General features: G+C 40.3%; 1 protein-coding gene across 1 annotated transcript in view; it reads right to left on the bottom strand.

The window, feature by feature from the left end:
- Window positions 1-3,227: 3,227 nt before the first annotated feature.
- Window positions 3,228-18,989, bottom strand: part of LOC134539502 (venom serine carboxypeptidase-like) — a 37,127-nt gene continuing 21,365 nt past the window's right edge. Inside the window, exons 5-6 of the mRNA XM_063381579.1 lie at window positions 18,142-18,308; window positions 3,228-4,256 (exon numbers count right to left, since the gene is read on the bottom strand). Coding sequence (XP_063237649.1) covers window positions 3,729-4,256; window positions 18,142-18,308 — 695 coding nt within the window. The 3' untranslated portion in view covers window positions 3,228-3,728. The remainder of the gene's footprint in view (window positions 4,257-18,141; window positions 18,309-18,989) is intronic.

The raw sequence follows: 18,989 nt of genomic DNA, 5'->3' as shown, positions 1-18,989 counted from the left end.
AAATTAAGAAATATGAGATATTATTAATAACCATAAAAACATATCCAGGCCTTTTACACTCATTATGGGTGACTGGCAGCTGACGGTGTCAAGGCAGCAGGTCCCTGGTTATCTGGTATATGAGGTAAAGGAAATGGCTGGTCTAAGAGCACACACCGTGTGACTGGCAGCTGACGGTGTCAAGGCAGCAGGTCCCTGGTTATCTGGTATATGAGGTAAAGGAAATGGCTGGCCTATGAGCAGACAGCGTGTGACTGGCAGCTGACAGTGTCAAGGCAGCAGGTCCCTGGTTATCTGGTATATGAGGTAAAGGAAATGGCTGGTCTAAGAGCACACACCGTGTGACTGGCAGCTGACAGTGTCAAGGCAGCAGGTCTCTGGTTATCTGGTATATGAGGTAAAGGAAATGGCTGGCCTATGAGCAGACAGCGTGTGACTGGCAGCTGACAGTGTCAAGGCAGCAGGTCCCTGGTTATCTGGTATATGAGGTAAAGGAAATGGCTGGCCTATGAGCAGACAGCGTGTGACTGGCAGCTGACAGTGTCAAGGCAGCAGGTCCCTGGTTATCTGGTATATGAGGTAAAGGAAATGGCTGGTCTAAGAGCACACACCATGTGACTGGCAGCTGACAGTGTCAAGGCAGCAACTCCCTGGTTATCTGGTATATGAGGTAAAGGAAATGGCTGGCCTATGAGCACACACCGTGTGACTGGCAGCTGACAGTGTCAAGGCAGCAGGTCCCTGGTTATCTGGTATATGAGGTAAAGGAAATGGCTGGTCTAAGAGCACACACCGTGTGACTGGCAGCTGACAGTGTCAAGGCAGCAGGTCCCTGGTTATCTGGTATATGAGGTAAAGGAAATGGCTGGCCTATGAGCAGACAGCGTGTGACTGGCAGCTGACAGTGTCAAGGCAGCAGGTCCCTGGTTATCTGGTATATGAGGTAAAGGAAATGGCTGGCCTATGAGCAGACAGCGTGTGACTGGCAGCTGACAGTGTCAAGGCAGCAGGTCCCTGGTTATCTGGTATATGAGGTAAAGGAAATGGCTGGCCTATGAGCAGACAGCGTGTGACTGGCAGCTAACAGTGTCAAGGCAGCAGGTCCCTGGTTATCTGGTATATGAGGTAAAGGAAATGGCTGGCCTATGAGCAGACAGCGTGTGACTGGCAGCTGACAGTGTCAAGGCAGCAGGTCCCTGGTTATCTGGTATATGAGGTAAAGGAAATGGCTGGCCTATGAGCAGACAGCGAGTGACTGGCAGCTGACAGTGTCAAGGCAGCAGGTCCCTGGTTATCTGGTATATGAGGTAAAGGAAATGGCTGGTCTAAGAGCACACACCGTGTGACTGGCAGCTGACAGTGTCAAGGCAGCAGGTCCCTGGTTATCTGGTATATGAGGTAAAGGAAATGGCTGGTCTAAGAGCACACACCGTGTGACTGGCAGCTGACAGTGTCAAGGCAGCAGGTCCCTGGTTATCTGGTATATGAGGTAAAGGAAATGGCTGGCCTATGAGCAGACAGCGTGTGACTGGCAGCTGACAGTGTCAAGGCAGCAGGTCCCTGGTTATCTGGTATATGAGGTAAAGGAAATGGCTGGCCTATGAGCAGACAGCGAGTGACTGGCAGCTGACAGTGTCAAGGCAGCAGGTCCCTGGTTATCTGGTATATGAGGTAAAGGAAATGGCTGGTCTAAGAGCACACACCGTGTGACTGGCAGCTGACGGTGTCAAGGCAGCAGGTCCCTGGTTATCTGGTATATGAGGTAAAGGAAATGGCTGGCCTATGAGCAGACAGCGTGTGACTGGCAGCTGACAGTGTCAAGGCAGCAGGTCCCTGGTTATCTGGTATATGAGGTAAAGGAAATGGCTGGCCTATGAGCAGACAGCGTGTGACTGGCAGCTGACAGTGTCAAGGCAGCAGGTCCCTGGTTATCTGGTATATGAGGTAAAGGAAATGGCTGGTCTAAGAGCACACACCGTGTGACTGGCAGCTGACAGTGTCAAGGCAGCAGGTCCCTGGTTATCTGGTATATGAGGTAAAGGAAATGGCTGGCCTATGAGCAGACAGCGTGTGACTGGCAGCTGACAGTGTCAAGGCAGCAGGTCCCTGGTTATCTGGTATATGAGGTAAAGGAAATGGCTGGTCTAAGAGCACACACCGTGTGACTGGCAGCTGACGGTGTCAAGGCAGCAGGTCCCTGGTTATCTGGTATATGAGGTAAAGGAAATGGCTGGTCTAAGAGCACACACCGTGTGACTGGCAGCTGACAGTGTCAAGGCAGCAGGTCCCTGGTTATCTGGTATATGAGGTAAAGGAAATGGCTGGCCTATGAGCAGACAGCGTGTGACTGGCAGCTGACAGTGTCAAGGCAGCAGGTCCCTGGTTATCTGGTATATGAGGTAAAGGAAATGGCTGGTCTAAGAGCACACACCGTGTGACTGGCAGCTGACGGTGTCAAGGCAGCAGGTCCCTGGTTATCTGGTATATGAGGTAAAGGAAATGGCTGGTCTAAGAGCACACACCGTGTGACTGGCAGCTGACAGTGTCAAGGCAGCAGGTCCCTGGTTATCTGGTATATGAGGTAAAGGAAATGGCTGGCCTATGAGCAGACAGCGTGTGACTGGCAGCTGACAGTGTCAAGGCAGCAGGTCCCTGGTTATCTGGTATATGAGGTAAAGGAAATGGCTGGTCTAAGAGCACACACCGTGTGACTGGCAGCTGACGGTGTCAAGGCAGCAGGTCCCTGGTTATCTGGTATATGAGGTAAAGGAAATGGCTGGCCTATGAGCAGACAGCGTGTGACTGGCAGCTGACAGTGTCAAGGCAGCAGGTCCCTGGTTATCTGGTATATGAGGTAAAGGAAATGGCTGGCCTATGAGCAGACAGCGTGTGACTTGCAGCTGACAGTGTCAAGGCAGCAGGTCCCTGGTTATCTGGTATATGAGGTAAAGGAAATGGCTGGCCTATGAGCAGACAGCGTCTGACTGGCAGCTGACAGTGTCAAGGCAGCAGGTCCCTGGTTATCTGGTATATGAGGTAAAGGAAATGGCTGGTCTAAGAGCACACACCGTGTGACTGGCAGCTGACAGTGTCAAGGCAGCAGGTCCCTGGTTATCTGGTATATGAGGTAAAGGAAATGGCTGGTCTAAGAGCACACACTGTGTGACTGGCAGCTGACAGTGTCAAGGCAGCAGGTCTCTGGTTATCTGGTATATGAGGTAAAGGAAATGGCTGGTCTAAGAGCACACACCGTGTGACTGGCAGCTGACAGTGTCAAGGCAGCAGGTCCCTGGTTATCTGGTATATGAGGTAAAGGAAATGGCTGGTCTAAGAGCACACACCGTGTGACTGGCAGCTGACAGTGTCAAGGCAGCAGGTCCCTGGTTATCTGGTATATGAGGTAAAGGAAATGGCTGGCCTATGAGCAGACAGCGTGTGACTGGCAGCTGACAGTGTCAAGGCAGCAGGTCCCTGGTTATCTGGTATATGAGGTAAAGGAAATGGCTGGTCTAAGAGCACACACCGTGTGACTGGCAGCTGACAGTGTCAAGGCAGCAGGTCCCTGGTTATCTGGTATATGAGGTAAAGGAAATGGCTGGTCTAAGAGCACACACCGTGTGACTGGCAGCTGACAGTGTCAAGGCAGCAGGTCCCTGGTTATCTGGTATATGAGGTAAAGGAAATGGCTGGCCTATGAGCAGACAGCGTGTGACTGGCAGCTGACAGTGTCAAGGCAGCAGGTCCCTGGTTATCTGGTGTATGAGGTGGAATGCGACGCGCGGCTGATCAGCGGCCACCATGTGGCCCGCAGCGCGCACCATCACCTCTGTCAGGTTGCCTGCGGTCTTGGTGTAGCCGGCCAGGCGGCCTCCCGCACGCCAGCCAAGCCTGGGAGCCGTGCGGTACTGCCCCGTGCCGCTGAACTGCAGCGCCCGCAGCGCCCGCTCCGTCAGCGGGTAGCCGCACATCACGTCCAGCTGCCCGCTGTAGAGCACGGCTCGGTAGCCGGCGTCCAGCAGCGCCTCCAGCCACGGCCGCGCGGACCGCATGGCGTCCAGCACCAGGTACGAGGACACGTAGTCGCTCTGCATCGCGTAGCGCTGGCCGCCCACGTGGATGGCTGCGCGCACGTCCTCTCTCTGCAGCACGTTGATGAAGTCCTTGTCCGTCTCATCGTCGGTGACTGCGTCTTCGAGAACGTTGTACTTGCTCACTCCTGTCTCTTTTTCGAACAGCTCCAGAACATCTTTCCACATCTGTAAAAGAAGATATTGTTTCAGTGGCAGCAAAAATGGGTTTAAATAAGCATTTTTAATTGTATTTGTAAATTTTACAGGTTTAAAATAATTATACAGTGTATCACTCATTTTAGTAAAATCTATTCGTTTCATGACACAATTTTGTAAAGAATTACTTAAGAAAGAGTAAACAGAGAAGTTTCAGCAAGTTTTATTGATACATTACGGTATATGCTAATCCTTCAATGGTGTTTGAGGGGAACAGGAAAATTAACACATGATAGTTGAATGGGTAGGGATTCTTAACTATTTAAGGAGCTTTACAACTACCTGCAGAATGATACAACTTTACTAAGGTGTACAGGACGATTTCAAACTCATAATTGACGAGAACTATCTCGCCAAGGCACCAGAGAAGCCTTAAACTATACCTCGTCACTTAGAAAAATAAATCTTAGCGAGATAATTCCTGAATATTTCGGCATTTCGAACCATTTCATTGCCATTAAAAACTTTCTTGTAAGCCATCAATTTAAATTAGAATATCTGAAACCATATAAATAAAAATAATACTTATTTTGTGAACAGAATATCAATCAACTATGTACATTAAAGAACAAGGAACAAAACATTACAGAGTATATAATGCCTTTTTGGTTTTTTTAATAAACATACAAATTTTCATTATTCATAATGATTGCTCACAAAATGTTAATGTAGCAACCTTCAGAAATTAAACTTTTTATACTTCTTTTTAGACTATTACAATTAAAAACAAACCAGGAAGAAGGGTACCTGCCCTAAGTAATATTTTTCATTACAAGATAACTGTATTTACTGGGGCTAAAGAAATTATTGCTTTCAGCTAATTTTAAAAAAAAATACCACAGTAAACTTTTTAAACATTTATGTATAAAGTAAACAACAACCCATACAATATCAACAGTTTCTCATTAAGAATAAGTGATACATTCTAGGTACACTGTGAGAAGCCATCATTAGCGAGACAATGTTCATTCACCAGCCGAGATTGGAGAGGTACTGGTTATGACTAGGGTACCGTAGGAGTACCTCTGTCATGATACTGGTGCCACCGATGTTCGGGTTAGTGTTCTCAATTGTTGAAGGCTGTGCTAGTGGTGCATCAGACCTGAACTGGATGCTGTGTGGCCTCACCCGAATACAGCCTAATGATAAGTGAATAGCTTGATTAGCTGAGGGAGCAAGATGGTAAACTTGTTCATTCATTGTGGGGATCAGTGCATCACTTCGCAAAACATTTACTGCATCATCATGAACATCCAAAGATGTATAGTTGGTTTTGGGAGTCAGAATTTGTGTCTTATGGAAAATGTCATTACACAATTTATAAATCATATTTTGAAAAATCCCTGAGAAGAGTTGGAATACTGTGTGGTGTTTAATCTTAGTATCACAGACCGATATCTGTTGTTGGGAGGAAATGTACATATACATTTTTGCTTCATTTAGCTTACACAGGTCTTTCAGAAGTACAGTACAAGACATACTGAAACATTTGTCAATAGTTTACACCATACTGTTTGGCCGACATTTGTATTGTATTTACTATTAAATAAAACCTTTTAAAAAAATTAACTGATTACTGACTAACCAAAACTAGAGCTTTTCTCAGAACATAATATACTATTCCGTTTAAAAATTTTCTCTAGTATTTACATTGAAAATATTTATATATGTCTGCCCTTATGTTTACGTGTAGCTGCAGAAAAATTGTCATTTAGCAATGCATGTATTCACACTACAGAAAACGGATGGCTAATACGTAGACCATAGAGTATGGCGAGGGCTAAGCAATAATGGTGACGTAAGTGGGCTGAAGTGGAAATGTCTCGTTCTTTGGCACCATTCAGCATTATGGTTATCATCGTCTCTTCTTCGACAACTTCGGTTCAGCCACCGAACAAGGGAACAGCTACTGCAGATGGCAAAGTCTAGTTACAGAATTGGGGTCCTCATGCTGAAATATTATTAAGAGTCTGGGCATTTTTGTAACGCATATTCATATTTTATCAGAGAAGAAAATGAACACCATACATTTTCTTCTCAAAGTATGTGATGGTCACAGGAAAATAGCTAAATAAAAGAATTGGTTCGTTAAGACACACATCATATTCAGTGCAGTACATACTAGTGCAGATCTACACATCGAACACAGCAGGATCCATTTCACTCACTATAGGATCTGGCAGCATATTTATTTTTATCAGCCTTATCATCATTACCAAAGCTGGAGTCAGGGTTAGTTGCATCTGTCACTAATGCTAGGTTAATAATTACGAATTTCTTAGATGGTGATCAATATGTCAGCATCTGCTTACTGTAGGCAAGTAGATGAGGGATTTAAGCCTCTTTTAGGATTTTTACCATGTTTTATAAAAATGTGTTTTTTTTTTTTAAACTAACAATTTTGCATCGGGGAAGGATCAAAAAGGACAGGAATAGTTTGAGTTAATATTGTCGCGGTTTGAAATTTTGCAGGGTTGTTGAAATCAAATTTAGGGACTTTACTGACGGGACTCTGGGCTGGCTGCTCTGTTCACTCGTCAGCGCAAGTGGCGTGACCATGTAATTGGGGCACGGGGCCGGCGTGGCGCGCTGCGGGCTTGCAGATTTTTGTTTGTTTGTTCGGCCGCGCATGGGCGCAGCCACGGGCCGCAGTTACTGGGGCGCGCTGTCGTAACAAGCCGCGCGGTGTGGCCTGCACGTCAGGGTAGGGGGGTAGCCTTCCCAGATGTTCTAGTTAGTTGTTTAGTAAATTTGGCTTCAATAACGAGGGTTTGTTATAGTAGGCGCGGCAGGGCGCGCGAATTTAAGCGCAAGTGAGTGGTAGCTCGGGGCTCACTCTGGCGGAAGCTATGGCGGTCGCCAGAGGTAACGAGTTACTTAGGTCGTAAAGTAATTTAAGTTAGGTCATAATGTAGTTGTCTTCAAGCATTCGGGCGGAGGCTATGGCCCTCGTCACTAGTCGTTTAGTTCTAGTTTTTAAAATGTAATGTTCGTTCGGGATTTCAAGGGCAGGAGGCTCCTACGTTAGTTTTTAAAGTAATCAATCAAGAGGTGCTTATTGGAAAATGTGAGTATGGAATTATCTTTGTTTTAATTTTAAGTATAAATTATGATTTGATGTATTCGGAAGGACTAGGGAAGAGTTTAGTGAAGTTCTCTCTTTCTCTCTTGTAAAGATCATTCAGTAGTTAAGGAAGAAATGAAGAGATTATTAATCCCGCTGTGTAAATGTTCGTCAAGACTGATTTTACTTTATTTGACTTTAAGAATAAAATCATTTTAATTTAGTATTATGTTATTTTGCAAAATCTCCTTAGTTCAGCTCTCCCCAGACATCCTGTACAGGATGACGAACCTATGATCCTAGGTACAGCAAAGTATTTTATGAAGTTAAGGGGATTGGTGCACCAGCATCGTATTAAAAAAAAAACAATATATTTGTTAATGATTCAGCTGCTAGAGAAGATTTGAACCATTCTGGTGTAAAATTTATTTTTTTATTTTAATTAAGTTATTGCTGATTTTCGGGAATTTTTTAAATTCAAGCTTTATTAATAAACTATAAATAATTCAGTGGTAAAACTTTCGCAGATAAATTTTCAGACACGGGAGATATGACTGTGACCATTATTTTATCTGTAATCATTATTTATTTAATGTATTTACAATTTGAATTTTAATAAATGAGCTGCTACGAATTTGCGTGATATTCATTTGCGAATTTAATAACATTCACGTTTTCATTTGTAATTCAAACGCCAACATATCTGTCGGCTGAATGATTGACTTTATTTTAGTCTTTAGCTTATTGCAGTCGGACCTAAAGTAAAAATGTAGCTGTAGAAGTTTGAGCAGCGTGCAAGCTCGGATACGAGAAATTATGGAGCGCGCTGGACAGTAGTGACACCTTGCGACAGTTTTCCCAACTGTTTGCAGCCAGTGTTTTCTCTCGTTCCCACCCAGCCACAGCTGTCTGCTGTTTACGAAGGGGAGACGGGATTTCGCGCGAAACTGATATGAAGGTCAACGTATTCATTTTCAGTAGATAAGAGAACGTGTTTGGTCTAGCTCGGCGTATAATTGAATGGTTATTCTCTGTTATTATTTAGCACAGTGATTTAGCTAGATGTTTTTTGTTGTAAGCGTGAGATTTATTCAGGAATAAAATGCTGAAGAAACCTCCACCAAGCAGAGTACACAAAAGAATAAAACTATCGAAAGCCATTAGAGCGTTTAGAAAAAATAATAAAGAAAGATAAGAGATTATTTTATTATAGCTTTTTTAACATACATTTATTTTTCAGAGTTGCGTATGTACAACGCGATGGACGCGATGCGACAACAAAAAGATGTGTAAAATTGTAAACATGCTTTTTTTCAGCAATGCGTGAACCATTCATAAACTATACTCAACATGTATCCGTATAATTATGTTTGAATTTTTTTTATGACAGGCATCAATGTTAACAAGTTTATTAAGCCACAATAGACTTTTTTTCAGAAAAATAAGTGTAGCAGAAAACACTCAACATAGTCTCACACAAAATCAGTTTACATGAATGCAGTTTTAAGAAGTAAGCTACGTAAATAATAGTTAAACATTATTTAATATCTGCTGGTAACGTTTCCAAAGTATCAGCTTCGCCTTCATTCACGAACAATATTCGTGGCCTTATTTATTTATCTTGCTGGCGTTTCGTTGGTGACTGTTAGGACTGCAAAATTAGTAAACATTTTTCACCCTATCCTGAGTTCAATCAAAGTGTGCGCGGTTAGATGAGGACCTAGATGTGTCTCATGCTTACGCCTTTACACTCTACTCATGCGGGTATTAACCATGCGCGTAAGGGCGCGTTGCCAATGACCTGTACGATAGTCTCAACAATCCTCTACGGACTCGAAAAATGTCACCTGCTCATTGGCTACTTGACTTGTGACAACTGTTTGTTGTAATGCCTGTGATTCATCGTTGATTTTGTTGAGGAGTTTTCAGTGATTCAGAGCCTCCCATTTAACTGTGGCCGAATTGAAGAATCAGTACAAATGTTACATGCTTGAATTCATAGCGAATGGAAACCACAAATATTTACTGATGTAGTGGTTGGTAAAAAAATATTATTCGTATCGCGTCCATCGCTTCGCGCCATGTTGGCTCCTATATTATATGGATTTACAAAATATAACGATTCATTTACGACAATCAAGATAAGGTGTGTAGGATTTTAAGAATTCACTTGAATTAATATTTAAGAACATATTTCAGGATAACTTGTGAAGATGCTCGTACAGACGGCACCGGTTGTGATGAGTCATTTTTACCAGAGCAGGTGTACACGAAGTGGCATGTGAAACCTCAACACAACTCGAAAATCAGTACCGTAAACCGGGGTAACTTTGGGACTGGGGGTGTAAATTTGGGACAGTGAGTTATTTCTGGCTTTAGGATTTCCTGTCAAGGCCATGTATTTAGAAGTGGTACGCAATCACCACTTATATATTCGCTGGTATGTGCTACTATCTCATGGCATTTATTTGAAGCTGTAGTTGCACTGGTGGGATAGAGGCAGTGGATTTGTTTTCAACCACATGTTGTTAATATTTTTGTTTTTGTGTAAACTTTCGTACGCACTTTAAAAGCGGCAAATACTTCACCAAAGACAGGTATGTATTTGAAGAAGTACAAGCCTTGACATCCATTTAATGTGATGCTAATGTTTTTGATACTTGCATTTTATTTTATAACCTTTAAATAGTAAATTCTCATCACTTGGTGGGGTAACTTTGGGACTGTCCCAAAGTTGCCCCAAAGTTGGCGTAATATGTTTTACTGAATTTTTTCTTCATATTTTTCAGAATAAAGCGACCAACCATGCCAATAAATCCCAAACGTGCTCTTGGTACACGGCCATATAAAAATTACACAGAGGAAAACTTGAATGAAGCCTTACAAGCTGTACGGAACAAAACATTGTCGATTCGCAAAGCTTCAACAAAATATGGTATCCCTGCAGTGTGCTGAGGCGCACTGCTTCCGTCACATCTTATTAATTACGTGATGTCTTTTTTTGTTTTCTTTCACCTGTGAGTGCGCCGTCCCTTGAGCGGAGTATTACCCCTCCTTTTCTCCCTCCAGTGTTGACGTCAACGTGTCCCCTCTCTAGGCGCTTGTGGTGCGCGGAAGGATTTTGCTTGTCGCTTGTAACTATGCATGTGTGTGCTCTTACGCCGGACTAGTTTCCTTAGAGTATAAAGGGGCTGGGCGCGCTCGCCTCGTTCTTAGATAGTACATAGTTCTAGTGCGAATAGTTTGTCGCGGGTGGTGCGTCCAGTCACCGGTCATGGGTGGGTGAGTGTTGGTGTGTAGTGGCTTGAATTCCCCTTCGCTTACGTTTGGCTGCCACGTTCAAAATTCTAAATTTTTCTTTTTTCATTTATACTAGTTCTTGTCCTCGGCGCCGCCCATGGCCGGGAATCCGGCCCGCTCCCGTCTTAGGAGGATATGTACATTTTGCACTATCGGGTTTCCTTCTGTTGCGTCTCTCGTATACTTAACGTAGAACGCACCTCGCTTCCTTATATTGTCCGCTTAGGCTCACTATGAAAATGTGCGCGATGCGCCCAACCCCTGCTTATATACGTTGTTAGAAGTAATTAAAGACATGTTTCTGTGACACTAGTAATATTTACGTACGTAAGTTTAAAGTCTGTAACCACTGTTGTATAACCGAACTAAATTATACGCCCCACACGCGCGTGTACGAAATTAGGAGTAGAATTAAGTATTCAATGTTAACCTTAAGGTAGTACTGTTTGACATATAAGACTTTTCGCCCGTGTAGCGAACACATATTGTAAGAGACACGGTTTGACGACTACGGTCACGCTCTACTCAATATTGTACTGTTTAGCTTAACGTGTTGTAAACTTTTGTATTCATGGAATACTTATGTATATCTTAAGTTTATATACCTCCCTTTTGATGAGTTGGGATTTATTAAAAAGATACTTGAAATCTTTCTTGTATATGAGTAGACTAGTGGTCATCCCTTAATGCAAAGTTACCCTTACACCAAGATATATTCTCTTTATGCTGATTGATAGCCGTATGCTCCTCCCCGGCAGGTTGGAAAATATCACGACTATATGGGAGGGGTCTGGGATACTCGCTTTAGTAAACGTACATCGTGGTATGTTTCATCCCAAAAAACACTTTGCACCTAAAAAACCAGGAAAAGCATTTTAAAGCTGTCGACCGAGCTCCTGTTTTCACAAATGAAGAGTAGTTGCAATTTGTAAGTCACATTGTAGCCGTGTCTAATTATGGATTTCCTGTGGATATGTTTGACCTTCGATGTGTTGTCAAGTCCTACCTGGACCGCTGTGGAAGAAAGGAGCTACGATTTTAAAACAATTTACCAGGAAATGATTGGGCAGAAGGGTTCATGCGACGGCACAAAGCAATATTAATTCAGAGAACAGCAAAAAAATTTCTTACTCTAGAGCAGCAACAGAAGAAAAGGTTGTGAATAAGTTTTTTGATAATTTGTAAAAGGAGCTGATAGTAATTCCAAAAGTGAATATTTGGAATTACGACGAAACAAATCTTGTAGACAATTCTGGAACCAGAAAAATCATCACAAAGAGGGGAATTAAGTACCCTGAGAGCAGGGGTGCAACAATTAAATTTCCAAAGGAGGGGGCAATATAACTTTTTATAAAGAATCATCGATCCCCTGTATTGAAGCGAGGGGTCCGGGGGTCCTCCCCCGGGAAAATTTGTATTTCAAAGTGGAAAATGGTGCTATATAAGCAGTTTTATTATCTAAAAATTGATTACACAGCACTTTCTTTGCCCCCGTTTGCCCCCACTTCAAGGTTTCAGAGGGGGGGCAAAATACCCTTGCCTGTTGTTGCGCCCCTGCCTGAGAGGATACAAAATTTGTCTAAAGCGTGCACATCTATAATTGTTTGTGGAAATGCAGCAGGGGATGTAGCACCACCTTATGTAAACTATAAGGCGGAGAAGATTTGGACAACTTGGACTGAAAACGGACCCTCGGGTACTCGATACAATAGAACTAAATCTGGTTGGTTTGATGGGCATGCTTTTGAAGACTGGTTTACATCTTTAATGTTGCCTGTTCTAAACCACCAGGAAGGACCAAAAGCTATCATCGGTGATAATCGTAGCTCCCACATCAATATGGAGGTTATAAGGCTGTGTGAAACAAACAACATAAAATTCATAGCACTTCCTCCAAATGCTACCCACCTCCTACAGCCACTGGACGTGGCTTACTTTCGACAAATGAAAGTTGCCTGGCGAAAGGTACTAAAAAATTGGAAGAAAACTGCAGCTGGAAGTCGGTGTACATCTGTGCCGAAGGATCAATTTCCAACACTTTTGAAAAACCTCTTCGATGGCTTGGTTACAGGTCCAGAAAACATGATTTCCGGATTCCGCAAGTCAGGAATTTATCCTATTGACAGACAGGTGGTTCTAAAAAGATTGCCTTCAGGGAGCCTAGATTCATCTATTTCTTCCCTTGTCTGGAAGAGCTTCCTAGAAAAAATTACAAAAAACAGGAAGAAACTATCAAAGTCCGCAAAATCCTTAGAAAGAAGAAGCTGAATGTTCTTCCAGGAAAAAGTGTTTCAGCAGAAGAACTTAAAGCTGTTTCGTTACCACCATCTGAACATCACCAATCTGCACCTGATCCCCAACCATCTACTTCCAAATGTGCGGAAGCACTACTGCATGTACCACACCAGAAAAAACGAAGAAGAGAGAGCACCACTGAGAGCAGCAGTGATGATGGTTATGCTAAGTTTTCGCTAAGAGACTCTGAAGACAGCGTAACTTTCAGTGACTTGGAAGAGCAATGTGCTCCATTAATGCCAAGCCTACAACCTTAAAGTTTTCTTGAGAACCTGGTGGTGAGAGACTACATTTTGGTGAGGTACGAAGACGAACTGTACCCGGGGCGTATTGTCGAATTTAAAAATGATGATATACTTGTATCAGCTATTAAGAAGTCTGCCTTAAACTGGAAATGGCCAGCAAAGCCTGACAAAGTTTTCTATTCAAAGGATGAAATAGTCCAAAAAATCAACCAACCTGTACAAATAGGCTGACTGGAAATTTTTAAAGTCAAAGAACTTTCCTAATATGATATAAGAATATATTGTAAACTATTTGTTATGCTTATTTTTACTAATTATTTTGTAAATATTACTTTAATTTACAATTTAATGTGCTAAAACCTTTTGTAATATGATTTCAATACCAAGCTTCATGTCTGAAATAAGACACTTAAGTGTAACATTGGGACAAAATTATTTTTACTAGTGTTTATAGGTAAGCGAAAAAGTGTATTGTCCCAATATTACCCCAATTAATGGGGTAAGATTGGGACAACAATGTAGGCTGGTTATTAGAATATTTTTGGTCCTAGAAAAAAATTATGACAATATTTTGTAAGAGGAAGGTTAAATACTTATAATATCATAGCTTCATCAATCTATATTAATGTCAGCTAACAGGAGTAGTAAAAAACTGGAAAAAGTGTCCCAAAGTTACCCCGGTTTACGGTATGTGTTACATTGAAATGTGTCCGCTACAAATGTTCAGGAATTATAATTTTGAAATCGAGTAGAAATATTCCTGCAATTAGCATTAGGTATATTTTAATAGACATTGAAAGCGAATCATTAAGTAGCTTCAAAATCCAAATACCAGAATACAGATAGTCTGTAACAATACAGACCTCACCGACTAGATATGGTCCAGATTGTTAATACTAACACATATGAAAAAATTGACTAGTTACTGAATATGTTGAAATTTTGTAAACCTGTTACTTTAGATGATTGGTGATGTAATAATGTCTCTTGGAAAGTACATAAGATTTTAACTGCTGTTATTTCTCCATAAATCGCAAATCACCATGGCGGCCATTTTACGATCAAGATTTAGTTCTTAAATTTTAAATTAGTTTATTTGTTGAGAGCCTGGTACAATGTGTCTGACCACTAAAGTGATCCGAGCCGCCTAGTGTATACTACTGCGAGGTTGCCAAAGTAGGCTCGGGTCGGGACGAATTTCGCTGTGAAGAAACAAAGGTTTTTAATACATGGAAAATTATTCCAAAGCCGAAAATTTGTACAGTAGTAGAATGAACATTTCTTAGTAACACGTCAAAAGTTTAAGTGCTGCCGCAAACCTTGTGCGTCACACCAAAAACGAGCAGTTAAGTCCAAAATGACAATTTTTTGCAACGATCCACAATAATGGATATTGCAAATACAGTTTATGGAGTAGACAGTCATTATGGAACCCAAAATAATCTAGAAACATTGCCCTATCTGAAGATAGTGATAAAAAGCACAAAGTTTAAACATGTTTCTATAAAATAGACCATTTAAATCATTAAAGTTAACGAATTCACTTTCATTCAATTTTAAGGAAATATAAATACATCTTACATAAACTTAAAGAGCCCAACGTGGAAATCGCTTAGAGTAAACGTTGTTGCATATTTATTCATCTTTAAATTGGTATATTTTTTAAGTGTCTCATACAATTAGTCTGACCACTAAAGCGATCCGAACCGCGTAGTGTATACTACTGCGAGGTTGTGGAAGTAGGCTCGGGTTGGGACGAATTTCGCTGTTAAGAAACAAAAAATTTTAATACATGGAAAATTATCCCAAAGCAAAAATTTTGTACACTAGTAGAATGAACATTTCTTAGTAACACGTCATAAGTTTACCCATGAAACCTTGTGATCACACCAATAATGAGAAGTTGAGTCCTTAATGATAATTTCTACAATGATCCACAAAAATGTTTCGTAAATGTAATAACTTTAATACTTTTTTAAGTCGGTTCTCATTATGGTACCAAAGTAATATAAAAGAATGTATTACATGGTAATTGTGATAAACACCTCAAAGTTTAAACGTCCTATTATTAAATTGGTAATTTTAATCATAAAAGGTAAGAAAAAATTTTTTTTTATAGAAATTTCACTACATGTTACATAAATATGTTGAGCGTAGCGTCAAAATCACTTCATAAATATTGTCTGTTTTTTTTTTTTTTTTTTTTTTTTTCAAGGTTTAAATGTGTATATTTTGAGTGTCTGGTACAATAGCCTGACCACTGATGTATTTCAAGCTGCGTAGTGTGTGTGCAGCAGTGTTAAAGTCGCTCGTGCTGGAACGTTTTTTGCTCCAGAAAACTAAGGTTTTTAATGTATGGTAATTCCAGACTGAATTTTACTCTGAAATAATAAAAGCTTCCTAACTACAAGTGATTTTTGCTGCAAACGTAGATAAAAATCTTCCAGGATGCGATTTGCTTAGGTAAAAATGTTAGTATGATCGACTCTTTAATTTCTAAATTATAAATAAATAACAACAATAGAACTTCCCAGAAAGTTGTGATAAACTGACGATATTGCGCGAGTAGCAGACCCGTACGTGACTACAGAGAAAGGCTATTTTCCTTGACCGTTAAGATTTCTGGGACGAACACCCTCTCACAGCTGGGGTCATAAAATACGGTCAAACTCTTGCAAAAACATCCACCACCGCTCTTTGCCACTAGCAATTTAACGAAGTCAGCTAGGCGCAGCACTCCAATAAATTAACTTAGAAAAAAAATACTAAATATGTAATTCTATCAATACATTTTACAACACAACTTATGTTTTATTTATTTTCTGGAAAAAATAATATTATCATACGAATTATGTTATAAAAGTGACAAAACTCAATAAGTAAATTTACGGTGTATCGTTTTCTTCCATTGTTATGTAGTAAACTAATTTTATACAATTAAATATATATTTTTATAATATAGGCTACATTAAATTTTTGCATAGTTCTGATCGAAAATAATATAATGTATTTGAAATAAAAAATAATTATATTTTTTTGGTATTAAAATAATTTTTAATAATAAAATTTTTGTAACAAAATACGAACACACATATATAAAACTAGAGGTCCTCTTGAATTTTTATTTACAAGTTCCAAGCAGAAATTGTTTAGCTATTGTTAATTTTATTGTATCAAAAATCATTCATATAAGAAAAAAGAATATGTATATCTCAATAGATGTAACATGAATACACCCTATCATATGCATTAAATATATTTTAAGTAATCCCTAAATAAGACCAAGTTTATTGAGTGTCGCAGTACGCAGCGTGTTTCTAAGCCCGACGGCCGTGAAAGATCAGTACGGCCGCAGTACACTGCAACGCTCGGGCAGCTTTAATGAGGCAACTAATTATGCTAGACTCTTTATAAATATACTATCTTAAAGCCTAAAGTATAATTATAAACATTTATTTAGACATTTTATCGCATTGGGCTCTTCAAATCGGTGTAAATCGTATTTTTATCTGGGTGGCAAAGATTAAAAAAATATGTCGTGAATTAATCTCTTTATATCATATCTTAAATATTAAAAATTTAATTTTTTCTTACGTTTATGGGTGAATTACAGATTCTCGATTATTTTGGTAAGTTTACGGACAGTCAAAATTAAAAACTGTATAAATGGGTAGCATTTTAATGTTTTTAATTTGCTGTCACCTAGGACTTAAATGCAAATTTTCGGTTATAACGCACAAAGTCTACAGCGGTAAACTTTCGGTATGTTATTAAGCACAGTCAACTCTACCAGAGTACAAAAATCTGGAGTAACACGAAAGTCTACACGGGGAAGGGCGGCTACCTGATCCGAGAATGAAGGATAGGGCGAGATGGGAAGCGAAGATAAGAGCTGGTTATCGCGGTTCGCTTTCCGTCCGTGTTGGAGAGAGAGAGAGAGAGAGAATGGCGATATTGTGGAAGACCTTCGAAAGATTCCCGCTAGATGGCAGGCCTCAGAGCTGCAACCTTCGACAACCTCCCCTCACAGAAGCTCACTCGCCACTAACTTGCTAAATCTAACCCGCTAGCTTATATACGTGCTGGCTGGCCTTACAGTAGTAATAAACAAGCATTTATGAAACACTTAAGCTCATTTCCAACAAATTCTGACGAATGACTGTTTTTTGTCCTGCACCAATCCCCTTAAGACTAGTTGAAGCCAGCAAGCGAGTTGTTTCTATGTAAAGAGCTACGATTCTCTCCCCCCGTAACTATTTGATGCTTACGATTTATTTACGATTTATTCTTACTTACGATCCTACTTACTATCTTCCTTTTTTTTCCCTTTAACAATATATAAATGCTGATTTTGTTTGATGATTTTTGTAAAGTTTTTCCTGATTTTTAGTTTAGTAATTACAGATTTTCAAGCGTGCAGAATTCAAGATGGCGGAGTGCGAAATGGCGGAAGAGGTCAAATATCAAGATCAATGTCAAAGGTGATGTACATCGAGCGACGGACATGCCCAAACATAGCCGAATCCTCGCGATTGGCAAGCCAAGCCATCAAGACGTAGTCCCATAAGAAAATACATTTTTATACTACCAATGCTGAACCAAGTTTAGTTTAATAATGTAATAGAATAATTTATATAATTTATGTTTACAAAGAAATGAGTGGCTTTGGTCCAAAGACCTCTTGCAATTGGATATTAAATGTGACTGTCATCCTTGACTGGCAGCATATTTTATGCATTCGCTCGGTTGCACGCACCTTCGCTTGACCAATGAGGGTAAAGAATGAGGGCTGACAGCTGGGCCCACACGCGACACTTATAACACACTATGTCACTATGGTTTTTAAGAGTCTTGAAACTACAATTATTTTAGATCCTGTAAAAGGGCAATGTGACTTTAACTAGGCTGACATGTAATGTATACGGGTATACATATTTTCTACTATACTTACAAGTTGAGCAAGCTCATAGTCGTTGTTTTCAATGTAAATTGCAGCCCAATATTCGTATCCTTGCATTTTACTCCAGGTTCTGTTGTCGACAAGGCCCCATTGGTACGCCAGGTCGCTGAAGTGCAGCATGTTTATTGGATCCACGAGACCGTCTCCAATCGCCAGACCTGTTGTACACGTGTTCTTAGACTTGGTTGGCGTTGTTAGCCAGTCCTGACATGCTGAATAACTTGATCAGTACAAATAACATTTTCAAATTTAAATAATAGAATAATTGTAATAATTTTCCTAAATTAAGCCTGTTAATATTATGAATGCTTAAACCATTGCAACAGATTAATTTAAATTATTCAATTTAAATAAGAGGAGTACCTATAACAAGTAATTTTACTAGTTTCATATTGTACTTTTTATGTATCAAGTTCTGATTTCAGTGGCATTTCTATGTGTTAGTGACACAGTCAGGAAGCGAGACTTATGTACCTCAAGCGAGCGGCCAGGTGAGTTATTGAATTTAGTTAAATTTGTACTGCCTGGTTTCATACCGTGGACAGGAATCAACCGAATTTATCAGTAAATTAGTTGCTAATTTTTTTTATGAATATTGGAGTTTTTCCGAATTTCAAGCTAAAAATTTACTAATTTCCAAGATGGTGGCCAATATGTCATCAAAATCTTACTGGAGGACTAGGAATCCACGCTGCTTTTAGGATTTTATAAAATGGTATATAAATAATTGGTTTTTATAATAAAATTATATTTTGTGCATCGAGTAAGGATTGAACCAAGGACAGAAGTTTACCTAGTCAATCATTAAATCAAAAATAGATTTTTTCATGATTTTTGAA

This window comes from Bacillus rossius, chromosome 15 (assembly GCF_032445375.1).
Source record: "Bacillus rossius redtenbacheri isolate Brsri chromosome 15, Brsri_v3, whole genome shotgun sequence".
NCBI lineage: Eukaryota > Metazoa > Arthropoda > Insecta > Phasmatodea > Bacillidae > Bacillus > Bacillus rossius.
The sequence above is the reverse complement of the archived record's forward strand: the minus strand, read 5'-3'. Positions and strand labels throughout refer to the sequence as shown.